This window comes from Gregarina niphandrodes (assembly GCF_000223845.1).
Source record: "Gregarina niphandrodes unplaced genomic scaffold scaffold00021, whole genome shotgun sequence".
NCBI classification, from domain to species: Eukaryota; Apicomplexa; class Conoidasida; order Eugregarinorida; family Gregarinidae; genus Gregarina; species Gregarina niphandrodes.
Genome location: NW_011645790.1, coordinates 72,019 through 91,853, shown reverse-complemented (window position 1 = coordinate 91,853; position 19,835 = coordinate 72,019). Strand labels below are relative to the sequence as shown.

The following is a 19,835-nucleotide window of genomic DNA, read 5'->3' as shown; positions in this document are numbered from 1 at the left end:
GGTACCCGTCCACCGCTTTCAGCTGTCTACGCACCGACGACCTAAAATTAACCAATCGCCGGTCGCCTTGAATCAACGTGAAATTTGCCTTCGTAGTTAACACCAACTTACACACGTGATTCACCCATTGCAAAACAAGGTGGGATTCTCATCAGGACTCCTCAATGGACTACCATGGTCCTCCTGGAAACCCACCTGCCACACGTCTTCGCCCGCTTTCTGGCTTCGAACTATCACCTCGACCACATCCAGCTCCGCCAACTTCCCGCTTACCCGCTCGCCTCCCTTCAACTGAGCCACGTACAACTTAGCTCCTTCCTCCTGACGATAGTCAAAAAAGGAATTCGAAGCTACCATACACACTCACATTAGCGACACACACACTTTAGCACACGTTAGCACATTGGGAACATACACATTAATGATATCGATGACAGTGACTGGGGTGATTGATTGGGGTGATTGATTGGGGTGATTGATTGGGATGATTGATTGGGGTGATTGATTGGGGTGATTGATTGGGGTGATTGATTGGGGTGATTGATTGGGGTGATTGATTGGGGTGATTGATTGGGGTGACTGGATGTAATCGTCGCCTACGTAAGTTTGATCGTATCTGCTTGTGTGATAATAGCACCGCTTTAGTCCGTTCATCTTTCAAGGTTAGTTGTCTTGGTCCCGTGAACTTGACTGTGTAGACGTGAAGCTGTTGGAAAACACCTGGCTTCAGAATCATTTCAGTTGCATTGGTCAACAGTTCGACAATCCTGTTGTATCGTGCATGCTTCTCATGGGAATCAGGGAACGGAGGCGCGCCCCTTTTCGCTCGAGTCTCTTGGTGGTATCTGTTCATGGGTTTGTTACTGGCTGGGCGGACTGCCGACTGGATATTGTTGGAACGAAAAACAGGAATGAACCTGGTGTGAACCTGGTGGTGGGGGGTCGGACTAAACCCACACAACGATCCGGCCGTTGGAGTGCCCGGAGGCGAGCCAATGAGAGTTGGGTGCCCAAGCAAGGGCGGTAACATGTGAAGTATGGTCTACGAGTTTGACAAGTGGGTTTATTTTGATTTCAGTGAGACTGTCTTCCGCGGCGTGGAAGAGTTGAATGGATGACTCACTTGATCCGGCGGCGACTAGAGGGAGGTAAGGGTGATGTTTGACGGCGGTGAGTGACTCTGCGACCGATATTGTTTTGTAAGGCAGTTCGCTGTACTGGGTATCGAACCACTGAAACTTTCCATCGACCCCTGTACGAATAATGTGTTCGCCGCTGGGGTGTAATTCCATACCGGTAGCTTGGTCAGTTCCGCGGAACTTGTGCACAGTGTGTGCCATGGATTTGGATTCCTTGTCGTGTTCGGCGCTGGCAATGTGCACTTTGCTCTTGGGCTGCAAATCGAACACTTTGGTGGCCTTCGGGTAGCCGACCACGAGGTAGGGTTTGGTAGGGTGGAAGGCGACGCTCTCAACCTGGTGCATGCCCTGAGTCTTGCGGAAAGGCGCGAGCGATTTTTTCTTCTTCAGGTGGTGCAGCAGACACTGACTCGACTTCAGCTGGCTTGTAGCCGCCGCCGTGGCCACGTATGCGCCCTTGGGATGGATCGCAACGGCGCTTGCGCGGGCACCTAGTGCCACGACGAAGCCGGCGACGACGTACTTGTTCTTCTTTTGCAAACAGTCAACAAACCGACACGTTTCAACCCAGTCCTTGGCCTGCAACTCTTCGAAACCACTGTCTTCCACGTCCCCCTCTGTCTCTATACTGCCCTCGTCGTCGCCGAGACCAGGCTCTTCATAGTCCTCAAAAAATGTGTATGAACGAAACGCCTTCCACTGTCCCACTTTGCTCGGCCGACTACCCAGACTCATAAGGGAGACAGCGTCCTCGCTGCAACGCATCGCATCCACCGCCTCGCGATACTGCTGCAGGTGTGGGGACACATCGGCGGGGTCTATGGCTTCATGCTCCGGCACACCCCAGTACTGCTTCACGAACGCCCGCAATTCAGTGAAAGACGTCTGCGGCCGTCGAACCAACGTAATGTACAGGTAACTGCCGCGACTGAAGACCATCAGGGGCAGAACGGGGTGGAAGGCCAGACTCTCCACAGCGTAGGCATTCGTCTGGCTCTTGGTGTGCGCGTAAAACTCAGGCAGGTAGTGCGGATGGCTAGCTACGTTGTGGATGGCCAAGGAGCCGTCACGGTAACCGGCGCCCAGGACCCCAGAGTGCCTGCAGAAAGCGAGAGACACTACGCTGCTGCCGTGGTCCTTGACTACGATGCCCTGGGTTCGTGGGAAAGGTTTGAAGTTGTCCAAAGAGGGCAACTCGGGCAGCAGGTCGTCCGAGTTTTCGATCCAATTCAACCTCATGCTTCGCGGACACAGGTACAGGTCCAGACACCGCTTGAACTTCTCCTTCACCAATTCGGCATAGCCCGGCACTTGGCGAAGGGACTTGTGTGCAGTAGGTATAAAATCGTACTTCTTGTCGTCCGGATGCGCCTCCTCCCATTGCCTCTTCTCCTCCTCGTCGAACAAATACTCAGGCGACGGATTATATGACTCGGCATGCCCTGGCGGAGGCAGCTTAGGCGCAGGCAATATCGGCTTGAGCGGCCGGCCCTTCTTGTCGTAAGCCACCGTAATATTCTCACCCCAAACATCGAAGGGGTCCACGGACTTGTGTTTCTCCCGGCGCGAGTAGTAACGGCCCTCCCGAATCGCCTTGAGAATAGCCCTGATCTTCTTCTCCTCTCCCTCACCTGGTAGGAATTTACCCTTACGGCTAAAGTGTCGCTTCAATGGCTGTTGGTTCTCCGTCCATTCAAACTCCACCTGGAAATCTTCTTCGTTCAATTCAGTCAAACCCAAACGACCCTCTTTCAGACGCCTTATAATCTCCAATTCCGCGTCACTGATACGGTACTCTGTCTGGTTCTTCGCATCCACCACCGTCCGCCACGCATCCGGGTCATCTGCGTATCGTAGCAAGTTGTCGATTTCACTTTCTTTCAACTTCATCACCTGGTCGATTTTGTTCCCCGCTATATCGTAACCTACATGCTCCTCGTCCTCGTACAGACTCAAATCGATGTTACCCACGCGGTTCAATTCTCCATCCTCCTCATCCGACTGCAGAGCATCCTCGCCCGCGTGATGATCCACAACCAGCCGTTTATCGAGCTTCTTTTTTCGTACACTCGTAGAGCCGTCCTCCGCGGCTGTAGCGCCGTCCTCCGCGGCTGTAGCGTTTTGCCGTGTTTTGGCTCGTTTCACCCGAGTAACAACCATGACAACAACTTACCCGGTCTGCTCGCTAACTTGGGTTCCTAATGAAGGGAATATAAAATTGGCCGTGTAAAATTCTACCATGGCGCCTAGTCAGTCGCGAATTCTCCTAGAGGATCGCATGACTGTCAAGAGCATGGACTCGTCCAAGTTTGAAAAGGTCACCAGGATATCCGGTCGGTCAGCAGCCTTCGATGCTGAATTAACTATCGACATAAATACCAACGTATATCCACTCAAGGAAGGGCAGGTGCTCACCTTCGCCTTCGCAGACCAGGGCAAGGAAAGTTTGATGGAAGATTACGAATATGTGTGCCTCGGTCGAGTATTCCATGAAGACGACAAGAGCGCTGAAAAACGCGCGGTATACATCTCCTTCGGAGGCCTCCTCTGCCAACTCATTGCGGACAAAGCCATCGTCTCAGAATTCACCATGGACAAAAGACTTTTTTTCTTCCTCAGACGATCCACATAAACCCCATCCCCTAACACACACTCAAGCGAATTCGCCTCCGTGACAGACTTGACTTGGGAAACGCGAGACAGAGACGACTTGGGAGACAGAGACGTCATCGACAAAACAAAATCGTTCTTAACATAGTTATACATACATCAATTATCATGAGCGCAATAAGCAATAAGTTGTCTATCCGAGATGTGGAACTCAAGGGCAAGCGTGTACTGATGCGGGTTGACTTCAACGTACCTCTAGTCGATGGCAAGGTCACTGACGCCACCAGAATTAACGCTACTATACCCACCATTAAGTTGGCCATGGAGAAGGGCGCCAAGGCAGTGATTTTGATGTCCCACTGCGGTAGACCTGACGGACGTCGTCAGGAAAAGTACTCCCTTAAACCCGTCGTTCCAATCCTCGAGGAAAAGCTCGGCAAAACCGTCACTTTCCTCAAGGACTGCGTTGGTGGAGAGGTTGAGACTGCCTGCGCCAACCCTGCTGACGGCTCCATCATTCTCCTCGAGAACCTCCGCTTCCACATTGAGGAGGAGACCAAGGGCACCGATGAGGCCGGCAACAAAATCAAGGCCGACAAGGATGCCATCACCAAGTTCCAGGCCTCCCTCACCAAGTTGGGAGATGTATTCGTTAACGACGCCTTCGGCACTGCCCACCGCGCTCACTCTTCCATGGTCGGCGTTCAGTTGGAGACTCGCGCTGCCGGTCTGCTAATGGAGAAGGAGCTGAAGTACTTCGGTGGTGCCCTTGAGGAGCCCAAGAGACCCTTCCTTTCCATCCTTGGTGGTGCCAAGATCCGCGACAAGATCCAGCTCATCGAGAACATGCTTGATAAGGTCGATGAGATGATCATTGGCGGCGGCATGGCCTATACTTTCCTTAAGGAACTTGAGGGCATGAAGATTGGCACCTCCCTATATGACGAGGAAGGCGCTAAGATTGTGCCTAAGATCATGGAGAAGGCCAAGGCCAAGAATGTGAAGATTACCCTTCCCGTTGACTTCACCGTCTCCTCAGAATTCGGCGACAAGGGGACCATTAAGACCGTTACCAAAGCCGAAGGTATCCCTGATGATATGATGGGACTCGACTGTGGTCCTGCGTCCATTCAGGCTGCCAAGGAGGTTATTGGCCGCGCTAAGACTATTGTCTGGAATGGTCCTCAGGGTGTGTTCGAGATGCCCGCCTTCGCGAAGGGTTCGTTGGCGTTTGTTGACGCAGTTTGCGAAGCTACCAAGAACGGTGCCATCACCATTGTTGGCGGTGGCGATACAGCTTCTCTTGTTGAGAACGCTGGCAAGTCCAGCGGTGTGTCGCACGTTTCCACTGGTGGTGGTGCTTCCCTCGAACTGCTCGAGGGCAAGGAGCTCCCGGGTGTCACCAAGCTTTCTGACAGAGCTTAAATCAAATTTTTGTGTACAGACAAAGGAGGGGTGTTCAGATCATAAAGGAAATAGAACACGAATAGAGCCATAACTCGGAGGGAATCGGGTACGGGTGAAACGAAGAGAAACAAAATGCAGAAGGTTTCGAAACGCATCTGGGTATGTTGGCGATGTCGAGTGCATGAAGTGGTGGACAACCCAGAATGAAAAGAGGTGTTGTGGTTGTATACACATGCTGGTTGGACTGAATCGTCCTTCCCACCCCAACAATGTTCCGTCGGATATATATATTTAGCCCCCCCTTACAAATATGCACAAGATCCTATCTGATATATTAAAGAAGGAGTATGGTATTACCGCGTTGTATCCATACCAGCGAGATGTTCTATCGTACTTGAGTGATACGGAGAAGCCGGTAGCAACATCGATGAATGTGGGCGCGAGTGACTTGATAGTATATTGTCCGACCGGGTACGGCAAAACAATGGCTTATGTGATACCTATACTTAACTACCTGCTGACGACGTCTCGGAAGGACGGAGCAAGGACCGAGCAGCGAGGTAAGAAGTGCGAAAGACCTGACGGCCTGGCAGCTTTGATAATAGTGCCTACGAAGGAATTAGCCGGCCAGGTGTCGGAGGTGATTGAATCGTTTCTGGACAGAATCAACGCAGACCCCAATGACGGAAGCCCGAAGCTGCGTAAGTTGGAGCTGGTTACACTAGCGGCCCTCAAGTCGGTTTATGAGGAAAGGGTTGAGCTTCAGGAGAAACAGCCCGATGTAGTAGTTTCAGTTGCCTCTCGAATCTCGTCGCACTGCCTACAGACCACGAGTGAACAATGGGGGAACTCATACCTCTGGGAGTCGTTGCGGTACCTGGTGATCGATGAGGCTGACAGGTTGCTCTCCAACTCCTATGACGATTGGGTTACCGCCGTGAGGTATATCACCGAGAAGGCGGATCGGATACGGGGTACCAAGTCGGATGATTTTGTAAAGAAGGAGGATATTCTGCAGAGATACTGGAAACAATCTGGAAATGACACCACCGAACTTGAAGTTAACGAACCCAAAGTTCTCCGAGCAATTTATCCCATCACTTTGCAAAAGCTTTTGTATACTGCAACTGACGTTAAGTCGTTCAAAGGAATGGCTAGCTTACGGCTTTTGGACCCCTTGTGTATCAGGGCCCAACTGGACGTCGATCTACTTGACCAGTTTTTCGTCATTACCAAGAAACCAGCAGAACATTTGGTGGAAGCAGTTCTTCGGACGGCAGGAAACAAACGATTCAAAGCCATCATCTTCTGTCCGGCTATCACCAAAGTCCGACAAATATATAAACTGCTAGTCACCCAAGGTACTCAACTCGGACTCGAACCCACCCACGTCACCACCTTAACCGGCGACACATCCACCAGACGACGATTGGAAGTCATGGCGCGCTTTCGCAAGAACGAATCACGGATTTTGATATCCACAGATCTCACCGCCAGAGGCATCAACATCCTGGACATTAACCACGTGTACCACTGTGGATTGCCACACAGCCCGGACGTTTACATACATAGAATCGGCCGCACTGCTCGATGCGGTAACAGGGGAGAAAGCCATCTCTTTACCAATCAAGCGAACAAGATGACCGCATTCCAGGACGGAATTAGGAAAATTAGGCCTACCAGCAACATGGAGGTCATCCGGCTCGAACCCCCAAACGAAGACATAAAGGAAGAATGCGAACGCAGAAGTCTAGTACAGTAAAAATGTGTCTACTGCCACCATTTTTAGTGACACCAGATCCTGACAATTTTGTCCCTTCCTCCTGACGCAACTCTTGCGCAATCAGGGCTCCATTGGACAGCATATATTTCATCTGCAGCGCCGGGTAAATCTTCCTTGAGCTTTCTCTCGCTTGTATCCCAGACTTTTAGAGTGGAGTCTCGGCTGCAGGAGACAAAAAGTTTGGAGTCGGGTGCCCAGCTGACTTGGTAAACGGGGCCGACGTGGCCTCGATACGTGTGTAGGAATTTGCCTGTTCGTCCGTCCCAAAGTCGGATTGCGGAGTCGAACCCGGCAGAAATGACGTAACGGCCGTTGGGTGAGAAGCACGCGTGGCACACGGCCTTTTGATGGCCGGTCATCTGTTGGACCCTCTGGTCGTTTTTGAGCAAGACCCAGAGACTGAGCGTGTTGTCATCGCTGCAGGTGACGACTCTTTCCTCGCCCAGGTTTCGGAATTCCTTGTTCCACGCTTCTTCGGCAAGCTTGAAAGGCGTCTGGGCAGCGGAAGGGAGCTCTCCGTTGTGGTCGTAGGGTCCCCTTTTTATGATACCGTCGGTATTGCAACTCAGTGCGTTCACCCAGTGGCCATGGCATTTGACAACCCGTATGGGGAGACCGGTGAGGGCGGACCAAACGCGAACAGTCATATCCCTGCTGGCGGAGTAGACAAAGGGGCCTGTGCACGACTTGCCCTCGTCGTCGACGGCCTCGCTCGCGCCAGACCAGCGAGCACTAGTAACCATCTTTGCGTGTCCGTTGAGATGGCTGACGACGTTGCCCAGACACGTGTTCCAAATCTTGACGGTGCCGTCTCGCGCACCCGAGAGAAGCAACGGCGCGCCGTTCTGCCACTGCTTGTGCAGGTGCATGGGCATGAAGTCCAATGCAGTGACGGTGTCTGTGTGGAGTCTGAGGACTTTGGGTTCCGGCTGAGAGCTGGTGAAGCATTTGTCGGCCTGCCACACCCGGACACTCTTGTCTTCGCTACCGGAAGCGAGCCACTTGCAGTCTGGAGACCAAGCCAAGGAGACGACCGGACGTGTGTGGCCCTTGAGCACACATATAGGGGTCACCGTGGAAAGGTCCCACAATCGCACTTGGCAATCACCACTCCCGGTAGCCATCGATTTGCCGTCCGGGGAGAACGCCAAACACAAGATAGTTCCAGTGTGCCCGCGCAGAGACCCTGAGAGCCGTGCAACCGGACGAACCTTGAAGGGGGTAAGGCTGTAGTACGAAATCATCAGCGTGTCCTCCGTACTCACACTCATTCCCCGCTCCACCGCCCCATGCAGCGCAGCGCGAATTGTCGTCGTGATCTCCACGCCCAACCCGCTCACGACCAGTGAGTAGTCATCCAGCTGCTCCTCCTCCGTCAAGTACGACTTGAGCACACTCTTCAACTGCTCCAATTGACAATCCAACGGCACCTCCAACTGGTCGCCCACTTCGCTACTCACGGCGTCATTGAACTTGATAATTATCTTGTCGCCGAAACCATCATCCACCGGCTCAGTCTCGGCCTTGCCCGCCTCTGTCCTCCGCTTCTTCCGGTGGAGCACCATTAAAAACTGGCCGCGGAGAAGTTAGTCGCAACCCCGAGCCGGCTTGCGAGATTCGAACCCCGGCTCGGCCCCATAGAGTCAGAACCGTACCTGGGATACTCCAAACCCGCGGGGGCTCCATTGGAGCCGTTGGACTGCGCGGGGCGCATGAACGCGCTCTCGCACACACGTGTGCTCCGCGCGTGCTGAGGCTTGCTGGGGGGGGAACGGGCCCGGTACGGTACGCAAATGTGGTTGGCAAACATTGTTGGCGACCTTGGTTGCCATTTATTGCTTGGAAATGAGGGTCGGGCCCCGAGTTCGGACTGAGAGGAGACAGAACGTCACGGCGCTGGTTAAATTTCTAATGTTAAACAAATCAGTTGTAAGAAGTTATCTTAATATGTCTCGCGTGTTCATGGACATCGGCATCAACGGCAAGGCCGCTGGTCGCATTGTTTTCAAGCTCTACGAAGACACGCCCAAGACTTCGGATAACTTCCGTCACTTGTGCATTGGCGACAAGACTGGCAAGTCGGGCCAGAAGCTGACCTACAAGGGCTGCCCCTTCCACAGAATCATCCCCGGCTTCATGGCTCAGGGTGGTGACTTCACCCAGCGTAACGGCACCGGCGGTGAGAGCATCTACGGCAACCGCTTCGAGGACGAGAACTTCAACCACAAGCACACCAAGCCCTACCTGCTCTCCATGGCCAACGCCGGCCCCGGTACCAATGGCTCTCAGTTCTTCATCACCTTCGCCGCTACCCCTTGGCTCGATGGTGCCCATGTCGTGTTCGGCGAAGTTGAGTCAGGACAGGATATTGTGAAGGCTATGGAGTCCAAGGGCCAGGATAGCGGCCGCGTGACTGGCGAAGTCATCGTCACCGACTGCGGCGTCCTCTAAATGCCACAACTTTTAACCTAGACGTCATATACAGAACAGATTATTAAGCCATCCAATTTAAAACCATGACTCTTTCCCCCGACTATGCGACCCAGACTCTTTTCCCCCGACTATGCGACCCAGACATATGCGACCAAACGCCTACCCAAAAGCAACCTCCCAGTGCCCCAGCTGCCGTCCGAGTTGCGAGAAAATTTCGAGTCGTGTTTGGAGTTAGAACATGACGGCGCGTGCATAAAAGTCGAGGTCTATAGGTTCTTCACCGTCCGTCGGGGGGCCCGAGGCGTTGTCACAGAAGGGGAGTTTGGTGGAGTCTTTTACGCAGCGGTTGAGAAGCGTAGTGACGGCGGCGTTCTCCATGGCAGCCGCGACGCGTTCCTTATCGGCCAATTGCTTGTTTATGCTTTTCTCCGAATTGTGCGACCCTTGCTTTATTGCTACTGCGGTGGCAATATCGCGTGGCAATACACGACTCAACTCACTCCGTAGACTTAAACCTATCACGGTCGCCTGGTTGCAGTGAGGCACCGTGGGTGTGAAGGTTACTGTGCAGAATCGGCGTGGCTCGTCGTATTCGACACAGTCTCGATCCACCACCGACAACTGCTCCAAAGTCAATGGATACTCAGGGTCCTGAATGTCCTTCACATGCCTGAAAATCTCCTCTTTTGTCACCGGCTCCACCAGGTCCCCGCGTAACCAGTCCTGGTACATATATATAAATTCGCCCCGTGCCCGCTCTTCCACCTCCCTGCTGACGGATTCACTCACATGCCACTGACTCACTCATATGCCACTGATTCACTCACAAAACACTGACTCACTCACAAATCACTGACTCACTCACAAATCACTGACTTCACTGACTCACTCACAAATCACTGACTCACTCACAAATCACTGACTCACCCACGAGTCGAAAACGCTACTGACCGGCCACCGTGACCGTGAATGGTAACCCATACATGATACCATATAATTGCTGATATGTTTCGATCCAAAAACTGAGTCAGCTAACTGGGGTCCAGTTGGCAGGGCCCGCGAGTTAGATGCCCAAAGCTTTGAGCTCGTGGGAGAGATCCTTGGGCTTCTCCCAAGTGAACTGGGGGCGACCGAAGTGTCCGTAAGCAGCGGTTTCGCTGAAGACAGGTTTCTTGAGGTCGAGTGCCTCTTGGATGCACCCGGGTCTGAAGTCGAAGTTTCTCTCCAAGATGGCTTCAAGGTCGCTGTCCTTGAGGCCGTGTTTCACGCTGTTTTGGGAGTTGACGCACATGGAAAGAGGTTTGGCCACACCAATTGCGTAGGAGACCTGCACAGTGCACCTATCACAAAGGTCGGCAGCCACCAAAGACTTGGCAGCCCACCTCGCCATGTAGGCGGCGGACCGGTCCACCTTGGTAGTGTCCTTGCCCGAGAAGGCGCCACCGCCATGACTGCCCCAACCGCCGTAGGTATCTACAATGATCTTACGGCCCGTAAGGCCGGCGTCCCCGTGGGGTCCGCCAACAACAAATGAACCGGAGGGGTTGAGGTAGTAGAGGACCTTGTCGTCGATGAACTGCTTGGGGACGACAGGCTCGATGACCTCGCGCTTCAAGTCCGCCGCAATCTGCTCTTGACTGATGCCAGGATTATGCTGGGTGGAGATAAGAATTGTGTGCACACGAACGGGCTTGATATGGCCCTGTTCGTCTTCCTGGTACTGCACGGTGACTTGAGTCTTGCCGTCTGGACGGACCCACGGGAGGGTGCCGTTCTTTCGCACCTCACTGAGGCGGAAGGCAAGACGATTCGCAAGGTGGTGAGTGAGGGGCATCAGGTCCTCCGTCTCGTTGCAGGCGAAACCAAAGACGTGGCCCTGGTCGCCAGCTCCAATGTCTTCCACCTTCTTGTTAATATGCACGCCGCTCGCGATTTCGGGACTCTGTTCCTCAATGGCAATACGCACGTCCATCGTCTTGTAATCCAAACCCTTGCTCGGGTCGTCGTAACCGATCCGCTTCACCGCGTCACGAACCACCTGCTCGTAATCCACCGTACCACCGACCGTGATTTCACCGAAAATCATCACAAAGCCGGTCTTAGCACAAGTCTCACATGCCACTTTGGCATTGGGGTCCACTTTCAAACATGCGTCCAGAACTGCGTCAGATACCTGGTCGCACAACTTGTCCGGGTGACCTTCGTTCACAGACTCAGAAGTAAACAAGAAAGAACGAGGGGCCATTATGGTTTCTCCAAAAAAAAACCTAGGGCAGAGGCTAGCGAGCGATTTGCCGACAATAAGGTTTTTTGCCGATTTTCGAACAGAGACCGACATTGGGGCGAGACACGACACAACCAAAACACTCTCATTTTAACAAACGCAGAACCTACTCGACCCCTGCACCGACCCGGACCGGACCCCGGACAGGATTCGCTTCCTCCGGGATGCCCGTCGGCCGAGATGCCCAAAATGTTGAATATCCCGCCTCTATGAGCCCGTTCGGCGCCTTGCCTACAGCCGCCAGCTCACAGCCCTTAGTCGCGTACGAGACGCAAGAGACGCTCTCTGAGAGAGTGGATGAAACGGGCGACTGGTTTGTAACAACACGAAATGACCCTTTATAGCACGTTGTATGCTACCCCGTTACTGAGGGCAAGCTTTCGTCCCCACTTCTTTGGACAATTTGTTCTCGCCACGCATGCGTGACACACACGAGAGTTGCCCAGTCCCTACACCAATACCCGCGGCTGGTGGGTACTGCTGGAAACCCTGCCGGGAAATTCCTAGTCTTGAAAACCACTCAAAGTAGGCTCAAATAAGTAGACCCCACCAACCGCCCGTGTTGTTAAAATAAGTGCAGGTGGCTTGTTTCGTGATGGTTGTGTGTCTAGTGGTGTCAGGGGCTCGTGGTAGTCGGCGAGTTTAGGGGAGAGTTTGGTTAGAAAAAATAAAGTGAGAATGGAGCCTCCCCCTAGTGGCGATCCCCGGCAGCATCCATTGCCTGCTCCGCCGCCGCCGAGTAAAGCGGATGACGCGATGCCGGAGTTGGTTGAGTTGTTGGGGAACTTTGACTGGGCGGTGGACACGGTGGAGAAGTGTGCTCGCCTGATAAATAGCGAGAGCGCGTCGAGTCAGGATAAGTTGCGTGCGGTTCAAGACCTGAAGCAGCTGTTGTGTACCAGTCGAGATCACGTGTTTCCCATTGCGCAAGATGTCATAGACAGCGGGGCCCTGGTCGGGTTGACTAAGTTCGTTAGTTCCGAGAACCCAGTAGACGAGTTGCGGTTGCCGGCGGCATTCTGTTTGACGAACATCGCGGCGGGAAGTGACGAGCAGACGGCGGCAGTTGTCTGCGCCGGGGCTGTTCCGGCCATGTTGCAGCTGCTTTCCGTGGGCCACGAGGGGTTAGTACGGCAGGCCATCTTTTGTCTGGCTAATATAGCGGGTTCCAAGCCCGAGTACCGAGTTATGCTAGCGGACGAGCCGAGTTACTTTCGGGCATTGCGCTATGCCATTTTGGCTTCTCATGACAGCCGGATTGAAGAATTAGCCGGCTGGAACCTCCGGAACATTGTTGTCCTGGGGGGAGTACCGTTTGAAAAGTGCCTGCCGGCGCTCAACATCTTTATCGAGAAATTGCGCTACAGCGTTCCCGCCCGCCGCACGTGTGTGCGCCTCATGATGAATGGCAGCGCAACGCTCGCCAGCATCCATCACAACACCGCAAATTGGTTTAGATACGGTCCGCTGGAGCAGGACGGCGTTTCCGGGCTCCTGGGCCCAGTAACAAACCGCTCGGTGCTCAGGTTCAGCGCCGAAGCATTTAGTCATATTTCCCGACTACCGCAAGGGCAAGATTATTTGATAAAGAAGGAGCTGGTGCTCTTATCCATTCACTACCTCGCCAAGTTCTCCCCGAACCCGAGTGTGCGCAACTACGCTCTGGAGTGCCTGGTCAACCTAGCCAACCACCCCGCCTGCATGGTCAGTTCCTGGAACGGCGGGGGCGAGATCCGGTTCATCGAGTATGCGCCCTACGGGCTCGGAGAGATGCTCGCGGACCCGATCAGCTACTCGCCACATCAACGCGCATTAGCGGCCCGGGTGCTCTGGCGGTTGGCGGAGGGGCTGAATGAGAGCCAGGTCATGGCGCTGGTAAACAGTACCGTGATCACACGGACGGCGATGCTGGCGACCAAGCGGAACCTGGTTCATGGTGCTCTGAGTTTCGTCGCGGCGGAACAAAACGAGCCCGAGGATTTAGACCTCGACTTGGAGGCGGTGGACCTGGCGACCAACGGCAGTGCCACTCAGTCAGTGCTTGAAATTGCCTTGAAAATATACCAGGAATACGAACACCCCGAGGAACTGGCACTACGCGAAAAATGTGCTCGCATAGTCCTAGCTGTCCTCGGCAAAGTATCCTACAACACCCTCCTCCAGTTCATTGACCAAAAGTTCGTCTCTCTGGTGGTTCAACTCGCCGAATTCGCCTTCGCCGTCGACCGATATAGCAAATACAAAAGCTTCACCGATCTCAACACCGAAGAACACCCTGGAAATGAAAACGCACCCGCAGAAGCCGCCAACAACACTGGCATGAGCGCCGAGGCCGAGGTCGAGACTGCCACTGTGGGGACGGCTGGCAGCAGTGTGCCCGCCTTCCGCTTCGGCAACATCCACAACGCTCTCCTCGTCGGAGAACCCACCCCCATGCTGCCCCAAGTGTTCCTTCTCCTTGAGAAACTCTTTGCCATCGGCGAAGACCTCCGAGTCAAAGGCAAGGGCCTGGAGAACGCCGTCACCTCCATCCTCACGCTTACAGATAACATCGCGGCACTTAACGACGTGCTCGTCAAGACCAGTGGACTGCGGAAAGCCAACGAGCTTAAGAGGTTTATCAACTGACAAGTCCGGCGCCAGTCTTGACCCGCACTCATTTAACGAGGTACCCAACAAACAAGACGTCGTCGACTCGACCAACGCACAAGGTGGCCCACAAGGCGTCTCGATGAGGGTAGCGGGACACACTCTAGTGGTGGTGGGGTAGAAGCAAGACAAAAAATCAAACTTGAGTGGGCCGCCATCGGGTGTCGACTTCGGTTCTGTGCATAGGTGCCTGAGTGCGGTCAGTCGCTTTTCTGCCCGTGAATAGGTCCGCTATTCGCTGTACAATTTGCGACCTCGGCGAGGGGGAGAGAGCCCTTCTTCTCGGCGACCATTTGGCAGAAGGCGATCCGGCTCTGGACTGCGGAGAGAGCTCGCGATTGGGCGAGCCATCACGACTGGGCGGGCCATCGCGACCAGGGGACCCCTCGCGAGCGGGAGATCCGTCACGAGTGGCCGATCCGTCCCGAGTGGCCGATCCTTCGCGGCTCGTCGCTTGCGGGGCAAGTCTGGGACTCCTCGTTGCAGCCATTGGAATTTCCGATCTCTTCGGCGACGTCTCAGCCTTGACCTTTGCCGACACCAACCTTTCCCCCTGTCCGCGGTCGCCTTCATGCGCAACCCGAATGTCCGATGGAGAGAAAGACAACGAATCCGAATAGACCGGAGTCGGCACAGCCGCAGCAGTCAGCCAACTACGTTTCTCCATCATGTGCAGAAACTGCTGTTGCGGTCCCAAGACCGACCCTGGACGACAAATACGATTCCATGCTATCCACTCGTACGCCCTGAAACTGCAAACCAATCTTTCGCGCCCTCACTCATGTGTGTGCACACGCGTGTGCACACACATGGGACCACCAGCTGGGGCACATCGAGACAGACACGCTGGGGACATATTGGGAGCACATCGTGGGTGGTCGGCCGTACTGGTAATGGCGCATCGCATAGCATCCAATAAGAGTCCCTGTTCGACCAAGCCCTGCTTTACAATGAACCGCGATTACTCCCTTTTCCGCTTCACATATACTCAAGAACCTCTTAACTATATCGCTACAAAACAATCAATTACATGGGGCTCCTCGTAGGCAATCCCGCGGCTCAAAGGGAAGGCTTGCACGTACTCAGATGGACAGCTTCCGTCGAGGAAATATAAATCAACGTGCTTTATCCCATGCTTGGTAAACCCTTTAGCGTTGTACTGCTTCTTGTTAAGCCGTATCACTAGAGACACATCCCATTTCTTGAAGATAGGCACATACTTCTCCGGCGGGTGGTTATAGCTCTCTTCGACCTCCGGTTCGTCTGGGCTCGCAGGACCACTGAAAGCTATGAACTTCTTGGGAATAATCCAATTCAAATCACCATTGCAAACCTGTTCATACTTCTCATACTGGGCCAGATCGAACGTGCTGAAGTTATACCAGCCGAGCTAAGACAAGGACATGATGATGTGCAAGTACCCAATTGTTCATGGACGTGCATACACGCGATCGCCTGTCACATACGTGTGCGGCCACACGTCTCTGAACGTCGTCCACATCCGTGTGTTCAAGCGGCCACATCCGTAGCGGCTTACGTCTTTGGCTTTTTTGAATCCTGCGAAACAACCGTACAAGGAGAGTTCGTAGGTACAAGGCCCATAAGAAGCGTCTCTGAACGGCGTGAATTTGATCTTTTTGAATTTAAGAAACGGGTCGATCGCTTCTGCAACCGAAAAGTTGAGTTGGTCCATCAAGTAGCATCCCAGAAGGAATGCGGCGTTTTCGACCTTCCCTTTTATGTTGGCGTTGGAGTAGAACACAAGCTCGCAGCCGTGCGAGTCATTCCATATATTTCGCAGCTCGTCCGTGAACCTCCAAACGTACCCTAAATGCAGAGGACCAAAGTCGCGATAAAACGGCTCGTAGACAAATCTATCAGGAAGAAACACTCAAAAGGGGGTCCACTCAACGGGTACCGGTCATGGTGGTAGAGGGACCAGTCCGAGTGGCAAAGGGACCACCAATCTGGGTGGCAAAGGGAAGTGTCTGATTCGGGGACCAGTCTGGGTCGGGGGACCAGTCTGGGTCGGGGAACCAGTCTGGGTCGGGGAACCAGTCTGGGTCGGGGAACCAGTCTGGGTCGGGGAACCAGTCTGGGTTGGGGAACCAGTCTGGGTCGGGGGACCAGTCTGGGTCGGTGTGTGTGTACGCGTCGTCTATGGAGAGCGACCCGAAGACGCATTTGTTGAGTTTCGGATGTTTCTGAAGGGTTGTTGCGAAGTAGAGTCGTTTCGGAATGACGCAGACTACTTCTGCAAACTCCTTGTTGATATGATCTGGTATGTGGTAGGATCGAGTCTGGTGATCAGGGGGTGCAACTGGGCATAGTGCCTCCGTCATTAATATTTATGTCAGACTCATCAAGTGCTGCTGGAGGCAGTTGGTTCTCTGATGATGAGCCACCCGTGAACAAGCAGGGTGATATCATCCCACTGCTGGTCCAGGGCAGCAAAGTGGTGGCCCACAAGAAGCTCATACATGAGGGAAGACAAGACGTCATCATCGACTCCAAAGACTCAATCACTAGTACAACCCTTCACACTATAACCCTCCACCCGAACTACTACAGGCCCCTTCACCCGAATGACTACAGCTCCCTTCACCCAAACGACCACAGCTCCCTTCACCCGTGAGTGTTCGTGGCCTTGGGCTCTGGGTGCGGACGGTTCCACATGACTGGTCCAGTTTCTTATGTCGTGCTTGACGCTGCCTCTGCTCCCTATGACTGCGAGAAGTTGGACCGGATCCTTGGGGAAAGCGGAACTACCGTGAAAACCACCTTGGATGAATTGTACAGGGAAACACCTGTTCTCGGGGCTGCGGTGAAGTCGTTAGCCATGGAGGAGGCCTCGGAGATTTACAGTTCTGTTGAAGGCTCAGACATGTCCCGAAAAGACGAGGCACTGCTGACTCGGCTGAGAAGGCGTTTCCTTTCAGACCAGGCAGAAAAGGGGGCTGGAATGGTCGAGACCCGGTGGAAGACCAGCGCGAATACACCGAAGTATTTCGTCCGATTATTAGCTCATGAAAAAAGAACGTGTATGTAGCCATTACACCTCTTACTCCTATCCCCACGACCTGTATCATGTCCTGTATCGTATCATGTCCTAAATGGTGATCTTTATAGATATCGGCAAGAGTGGAATGTACAAGGTGGAGTTGGGATCCTGCCAATCGTGGGAAGTGCCGTTTGGGAAGAGCGTCTTGACATTTGAACAATGGGATCTACCGAATGAGTCCTTATCGGCTGATGAGCTGTTGCGATTCATCGTCGAAAACAGTCCGATCAAGCTCGAGGTGAACATTAACCAAGTGGTGGATCCTGATTGGCAGCAATTTTACAGAGCATTGCGATTAGGCGAAGTTGATAAGCTTGTACAGGACGCCGAAGACGACCAGAAGGAAGAAGCGGCCGAGGGTTACGCCATATTGAGTAATTGTATTATTAAGCTGGTGAGCTTAACAGACAACTCATATTTCAGCTGCCCTTGCGCTACGTCCACCCCTCCTTCAACGGTTGCGTCAGCTTCAGCAACGTCAGCTTCAGCAACGTCAGCTTCAGCAACGTCAGCTTCAGCAACGTCAGCTTCAGCAACGTCAGCTTCCGAATTGGTGGAGGTGGAGGAAGAGGCAGCGGGACTGTCTTCTTTCAGTCCGGGCTTTGTGCTCAGGACGATCCGACACGATGAACAACGACAGCTGCACCAGGCGCTGAGGACCAGAGGACTGCAACCGCCAGAGGCCGGCTCCTTTGTGGTCCTAAAGCTGACTGGCGCGGAACAAGTGGCCCGGCATGTGGGGTTCTGTCTGTACCGCACGTTCGCAGTACCGCTTTGGTTCCACGAAATTGTAGCCAAGCTGAAGCCAGGCACGAACTACCGCCTGAAATTGGTGGGTCTTTCCACCGCCATCGGGAACGCGCCCCTCGCGGAGACTCAGCCCCCCGCGGAGATTCAGTACTACCCCTTGGCACAGGACTTCCGCCGTGTGCCTTTTACCCTGCGGCAGGACGGAGTTTGCACTATCGAGTTGCCCGACGACGTAGCCAAGTTCGACGCAACGGGTCGTCTCGACCATTGCAAGTGGCTGCCCAGCCTGAGTGGCACCGATCAGGGTGACGAGGAGTTTGACTTGTCATTTGTGGGCGAGTTGGCGAAGGAGGTGAATCCGTGGGAGCAGTCGATTTTGGAGGCGTTAAGTAACGCACGGGGTCTGCTGAAGCTTTGCTGGCGTCTCGGTGGTGCGGACATGCCGCCGTTTGCACTTGATGCCCCAGCTTGCCTCGGCCCAGCACATTCGGCCCAGCAGGGGCCGTTTATGGCCAAGGTTGCAGCGCAGGCCTTTGACTATACGAGGCATGTGCTCGCCAGAAAGTTGGAGGGAGACGATCTAGAACGCCTCGAGGACCGCTACGGAGCGCCGGAACCCATCTCAACAGACGTACCACCCACGGTCACAGCCTGCTACCCGTTGCTGTACCGGGAGTACTACAACTGGTCTGTTTTCTTACTTATTACGTCCTGGGTCGCCACTAGCGGATACGCCAAGGCAGCCAACATCCAGGCCCTGGTTACTGAGATGGACAATGGTATGCACAAGCATGGCATGCACAGAGAGGACCCCGGGGTGGACAAGGGGGAAGATTTCGCCGTCTACCTGCGCTGTCAAATATATCTAGCGCACTGCTACTTCCACCAGTCAGAGTACGAAAAGTGTATAGCAGTCTGCAGAATGATTAAAATAACATACGCCAAATATCTACATGGAGCGACCACACAAGGAGTTGAGCAGCTCTTCCAGCAAGCATCGAAGAAACACACCCAATCCAACAGCCAAATGAAAGCAATGTGCAGAAACATGTTCGCGTAAATAAAAATAAGCACACGCGTGTGCGGCCGTACGTGACGCCTCGCCGCAAGCTGGCCGCCTGTTATCTTTCGCTGCTCAAATCTGGGCCTCAAATTTGGGCAGTCCAGCTATATTCCCTGCAGGCGATACACCCCTCGAAACCAAACAGTTTATAACATTGCTATACAAACGACCTTAAATGCTTATTTCGACCTAGTAAGAGGGCTGATTGTATGCCTTCAGTCTCACTCTCTGCTGATGGGAGGGCTGATTGCATTCCTTCAGTCTCACTCTCGGCACTGCGGCCAGTGCATAGTCATACACTCCAGCGGGGTCTGGAACCAGAAGCAATGGTCTTTCACGATTTCACGGCACTGCTCTGCGCACCACTCCGATTGGGAGGGATCCGGGAGCACAGACTGGTTGTCACGGTACCAGTTCTCACAGTTCTTGAAGTCATCTTCACTGCGTTGGGCGACCGCAATGGTAGCAAGAAGTATAAAATAAGTTCTCATGCTATAGTTCCTTAATACTATGAACAGCGGATAGTGAAAGGAGGGGAGACAGAGTGGACCCTGTTGGTGGATTGTTGGCGCAGATTGGGAGGGGTCATGCCTCCTAGCAAACCATCCCAAGGGACCCAGCAGTTTATGATCTCGTCTTCACACTATACAAAAATG

The 19,835-nt window shown here is 53.7% G+C and overlaps 12 protein-coding genes across 12 annotated transcripts; 6 read left to right on the top strand and 6 right to left on the bottom strand.

Moving 5' to 3' along the window:
• Positions 1 to 947: 947 nt before the first annotated feature.
• GNI_101150 (BOP1NT (NUC169) domain protein) lies at positions 948 to 3,299 on the bottom strand (the record flags this gene model as incomplete). The annotated part of the gene is made up of 1 exon (XM_011132858.1): positions 948 to 3,299. The coding sequence occupies one exon, from the start codon at positions 3,297 to 3,299 to the stop codon at positions 948 to 950; it is 2,352 nt and encodes a 783-aa protein (XP_011131160.1).
• Positions 3,300 to 3,378: 79 nt separating this feature from the next.
• On the top strand, positions 3,379 to 3,771 carry GNI_101140 (putative RNA polymerase subunit; the record flags this gene model as incomplete). The annotated part of the gene is made up of 1 exon (XM_011132857.1): positions 3,379 to 3,771. The coding sequence occupies one exon, from the start codon at positions 3,379 to 3,381 to the stop codon at positions 3,769 to 3,771; it is 393 nt and encodes a 130-aa protein (XP_011131159.1).
• Positions 3,772 to 3,917: 146 nt separating this feature from the next.
• Positions 3,918 to 5,174, top strand: GNI_101130 (phosphoglycerate kinase; the record flags this gene model as incomplete). Its single annotated transcript, XM_011132856.1, has 1 exon — positions 3,918 to 5,174. The coding sequence occupies one exon, from the start codon at positions 3,918 to 3,920 to the stop codon at positions 5,172 to 5,174; it is 1,257 nt and encodes a 418-aa protein (XP_011131158.1).
• A 292-nt stretch (positions 5,175 to 5,466) lies between these two features.
• GNI_101120 (helicase) lies at positions 5,467 to 6,918 on the top strand (the record flags this gene model as incomplete). The annotated part of the gene is made up of 1 exon (XM_011132855.1): positions 5,467 to 6,918. One exon carries the CDS (start codon positions 5,467 to 5,469, stop codon positions 6,916 to 6,918), a length of 1,452 nt encoding a protein of 483 aa, XP_011131157.1.
• Positions 6,919 to 6,941: 23 nt separating this feature from the next.
• GNI_101110 (putative WD repeat protein) lies at positions 6,942 to 8,504 on the bottom strand (the record flags this gene model as incomplete). The annotated part of the gene is made up of 1 exon (XM_011132854.1): positions 6,942 to 8,504. The coding sequence occupies one exon, from the start codon at positions 8,502 to 8,504 to the stop codon at positions 6,942 to 6,944; it is 1,563 nt and encodes a 520-aa protein (XP_011131156.1).
• Positions 8,505 to 8,850: 346 nt separating this feature from the next.
• Positions 8,851 to 9,390, top strand: GNI_101100 (peptidyl-prolyl cis-trans isomerase, cyclophilin-type; the record flags this gene model as incomplete). Its single annotated transcript, XM_011132853.1, has 1 exon — positions 8,851 to 9,390. The coding sequence occupies one exon, from the start codon at positions 8,851 to 8,853 to the stop codon at positions 9,388 to 9,390; it is 540 nt and encodes a 179-aa protein (XP_011131155.1).
• Positions 9,391 to 9,603: 213 nt separating this feature from the next.
• On the bottom strand, positions 9,604 to 10,104 carry GNI_101090 (putative FAM96B; the record flags this gene model as incomplete). The annotated part of the gene is made up of 1 exon (XM_011132852.1): positions 9,604 to 10,104. One exon carries the CDS (start codon positions 10,102 to 10,104, stop codon positions 9,604 to 9,606), a length of 501 nt encoding a protein of 166 aa, XP_011131154.1.
• A 331-nt stretch (positions 10,105 to 10,435) lies between these two features.
• GNI_101080 (methionine adenosyltransferase) lies at positions 10,436 to 11,617 on the bottom strand (the record flags this gene model as incomplete). The annotated part of the gene is made up of 1 exon (XM_011132851.1): positions 10,436 to 11,617. The coding sequence occupies one exon, from the start codon at positions 11,615 to 11,617 to the stop codon at positions 10,436 to 10,438; it is 1,182 nt and encodes a 393-aa protein (XP_011131153.1).
• A 717-nt stretch (positions 11,618 to 12,334) lies between these two features.
• On the top strand, positions 12,335 to 14,284 carry GNI_101070 (importin subunit alpha; the record flags this gene model as incomplete). The annotated part of the gene is made up of 1 exon (XM_011132850.1): positions 12,335 to 14,284. One exon carries the CDS (start codon positions 12,335 to 12,337, stop codon positions 14,282 to 14,284), a length of 1,950 nt encoding a protein of 649 aa, XP_011131152.1.
• Positions 14,285 to 15,308: 1,024 nt separating this feature from the next.
• GNI_101060 (putative dual specificity protein phosphatase CDC14A) lies at positions 15,309 to 15,998 on the bottom strand (the record flags this gene model as incomplete). The annotated part of the gene is made up of 2 exons (XM_011132849.1): positions 15,309 to 15,695; positions 15,843 to 15,998. 2 exons carry the CDS (start codon positions 15,996 to 15,998, stop codon positions 15,309 to 15,311), a joined length of 543 nt encoding a protein of 180 aa, XP_011131151.1.
• Positions 15,999 to 16,212: 214 nt separating this feature from the next.
• GNI_101050 (hypothetical protein) lies at positions 16,213 to 16,647 on the bottom strand (the record flags this gene model as incomplete). Its single annotated transcript, XM_011132848.1, has 1 exon — positions 16,213 to 16,647. The coding sequence occupies one exon, from the start codon at positions 16,645 to 16,647 to the stop codon at positions 16,213 to 16,215; it is 435 nt and encodes a 144-aa protein (XP_011131150.1).
• Positions 16,648 to 16,979: 332 nt separating this feature from the next.
• Positions 16,980 to 19,176, top strand: GNI_101040 (hypothetical protein; the record flags this gene model as incomplete). The annotated part of the gene is made up of 2 exons (XM_011132847.1): positions 16,980 to 17,346; positions 17,435 to 19,176. 2 exons carry the CDS (start codon positions 16,980 to 16,982, stop codon positions 19,174 to 19,176), a joined length of 2,109 nt encoding a protein of 702 aa, XP_011131149.1.
• Between the last annotated feature and the right edge of the window lie 659 nt (positions 19,177 to 19,835).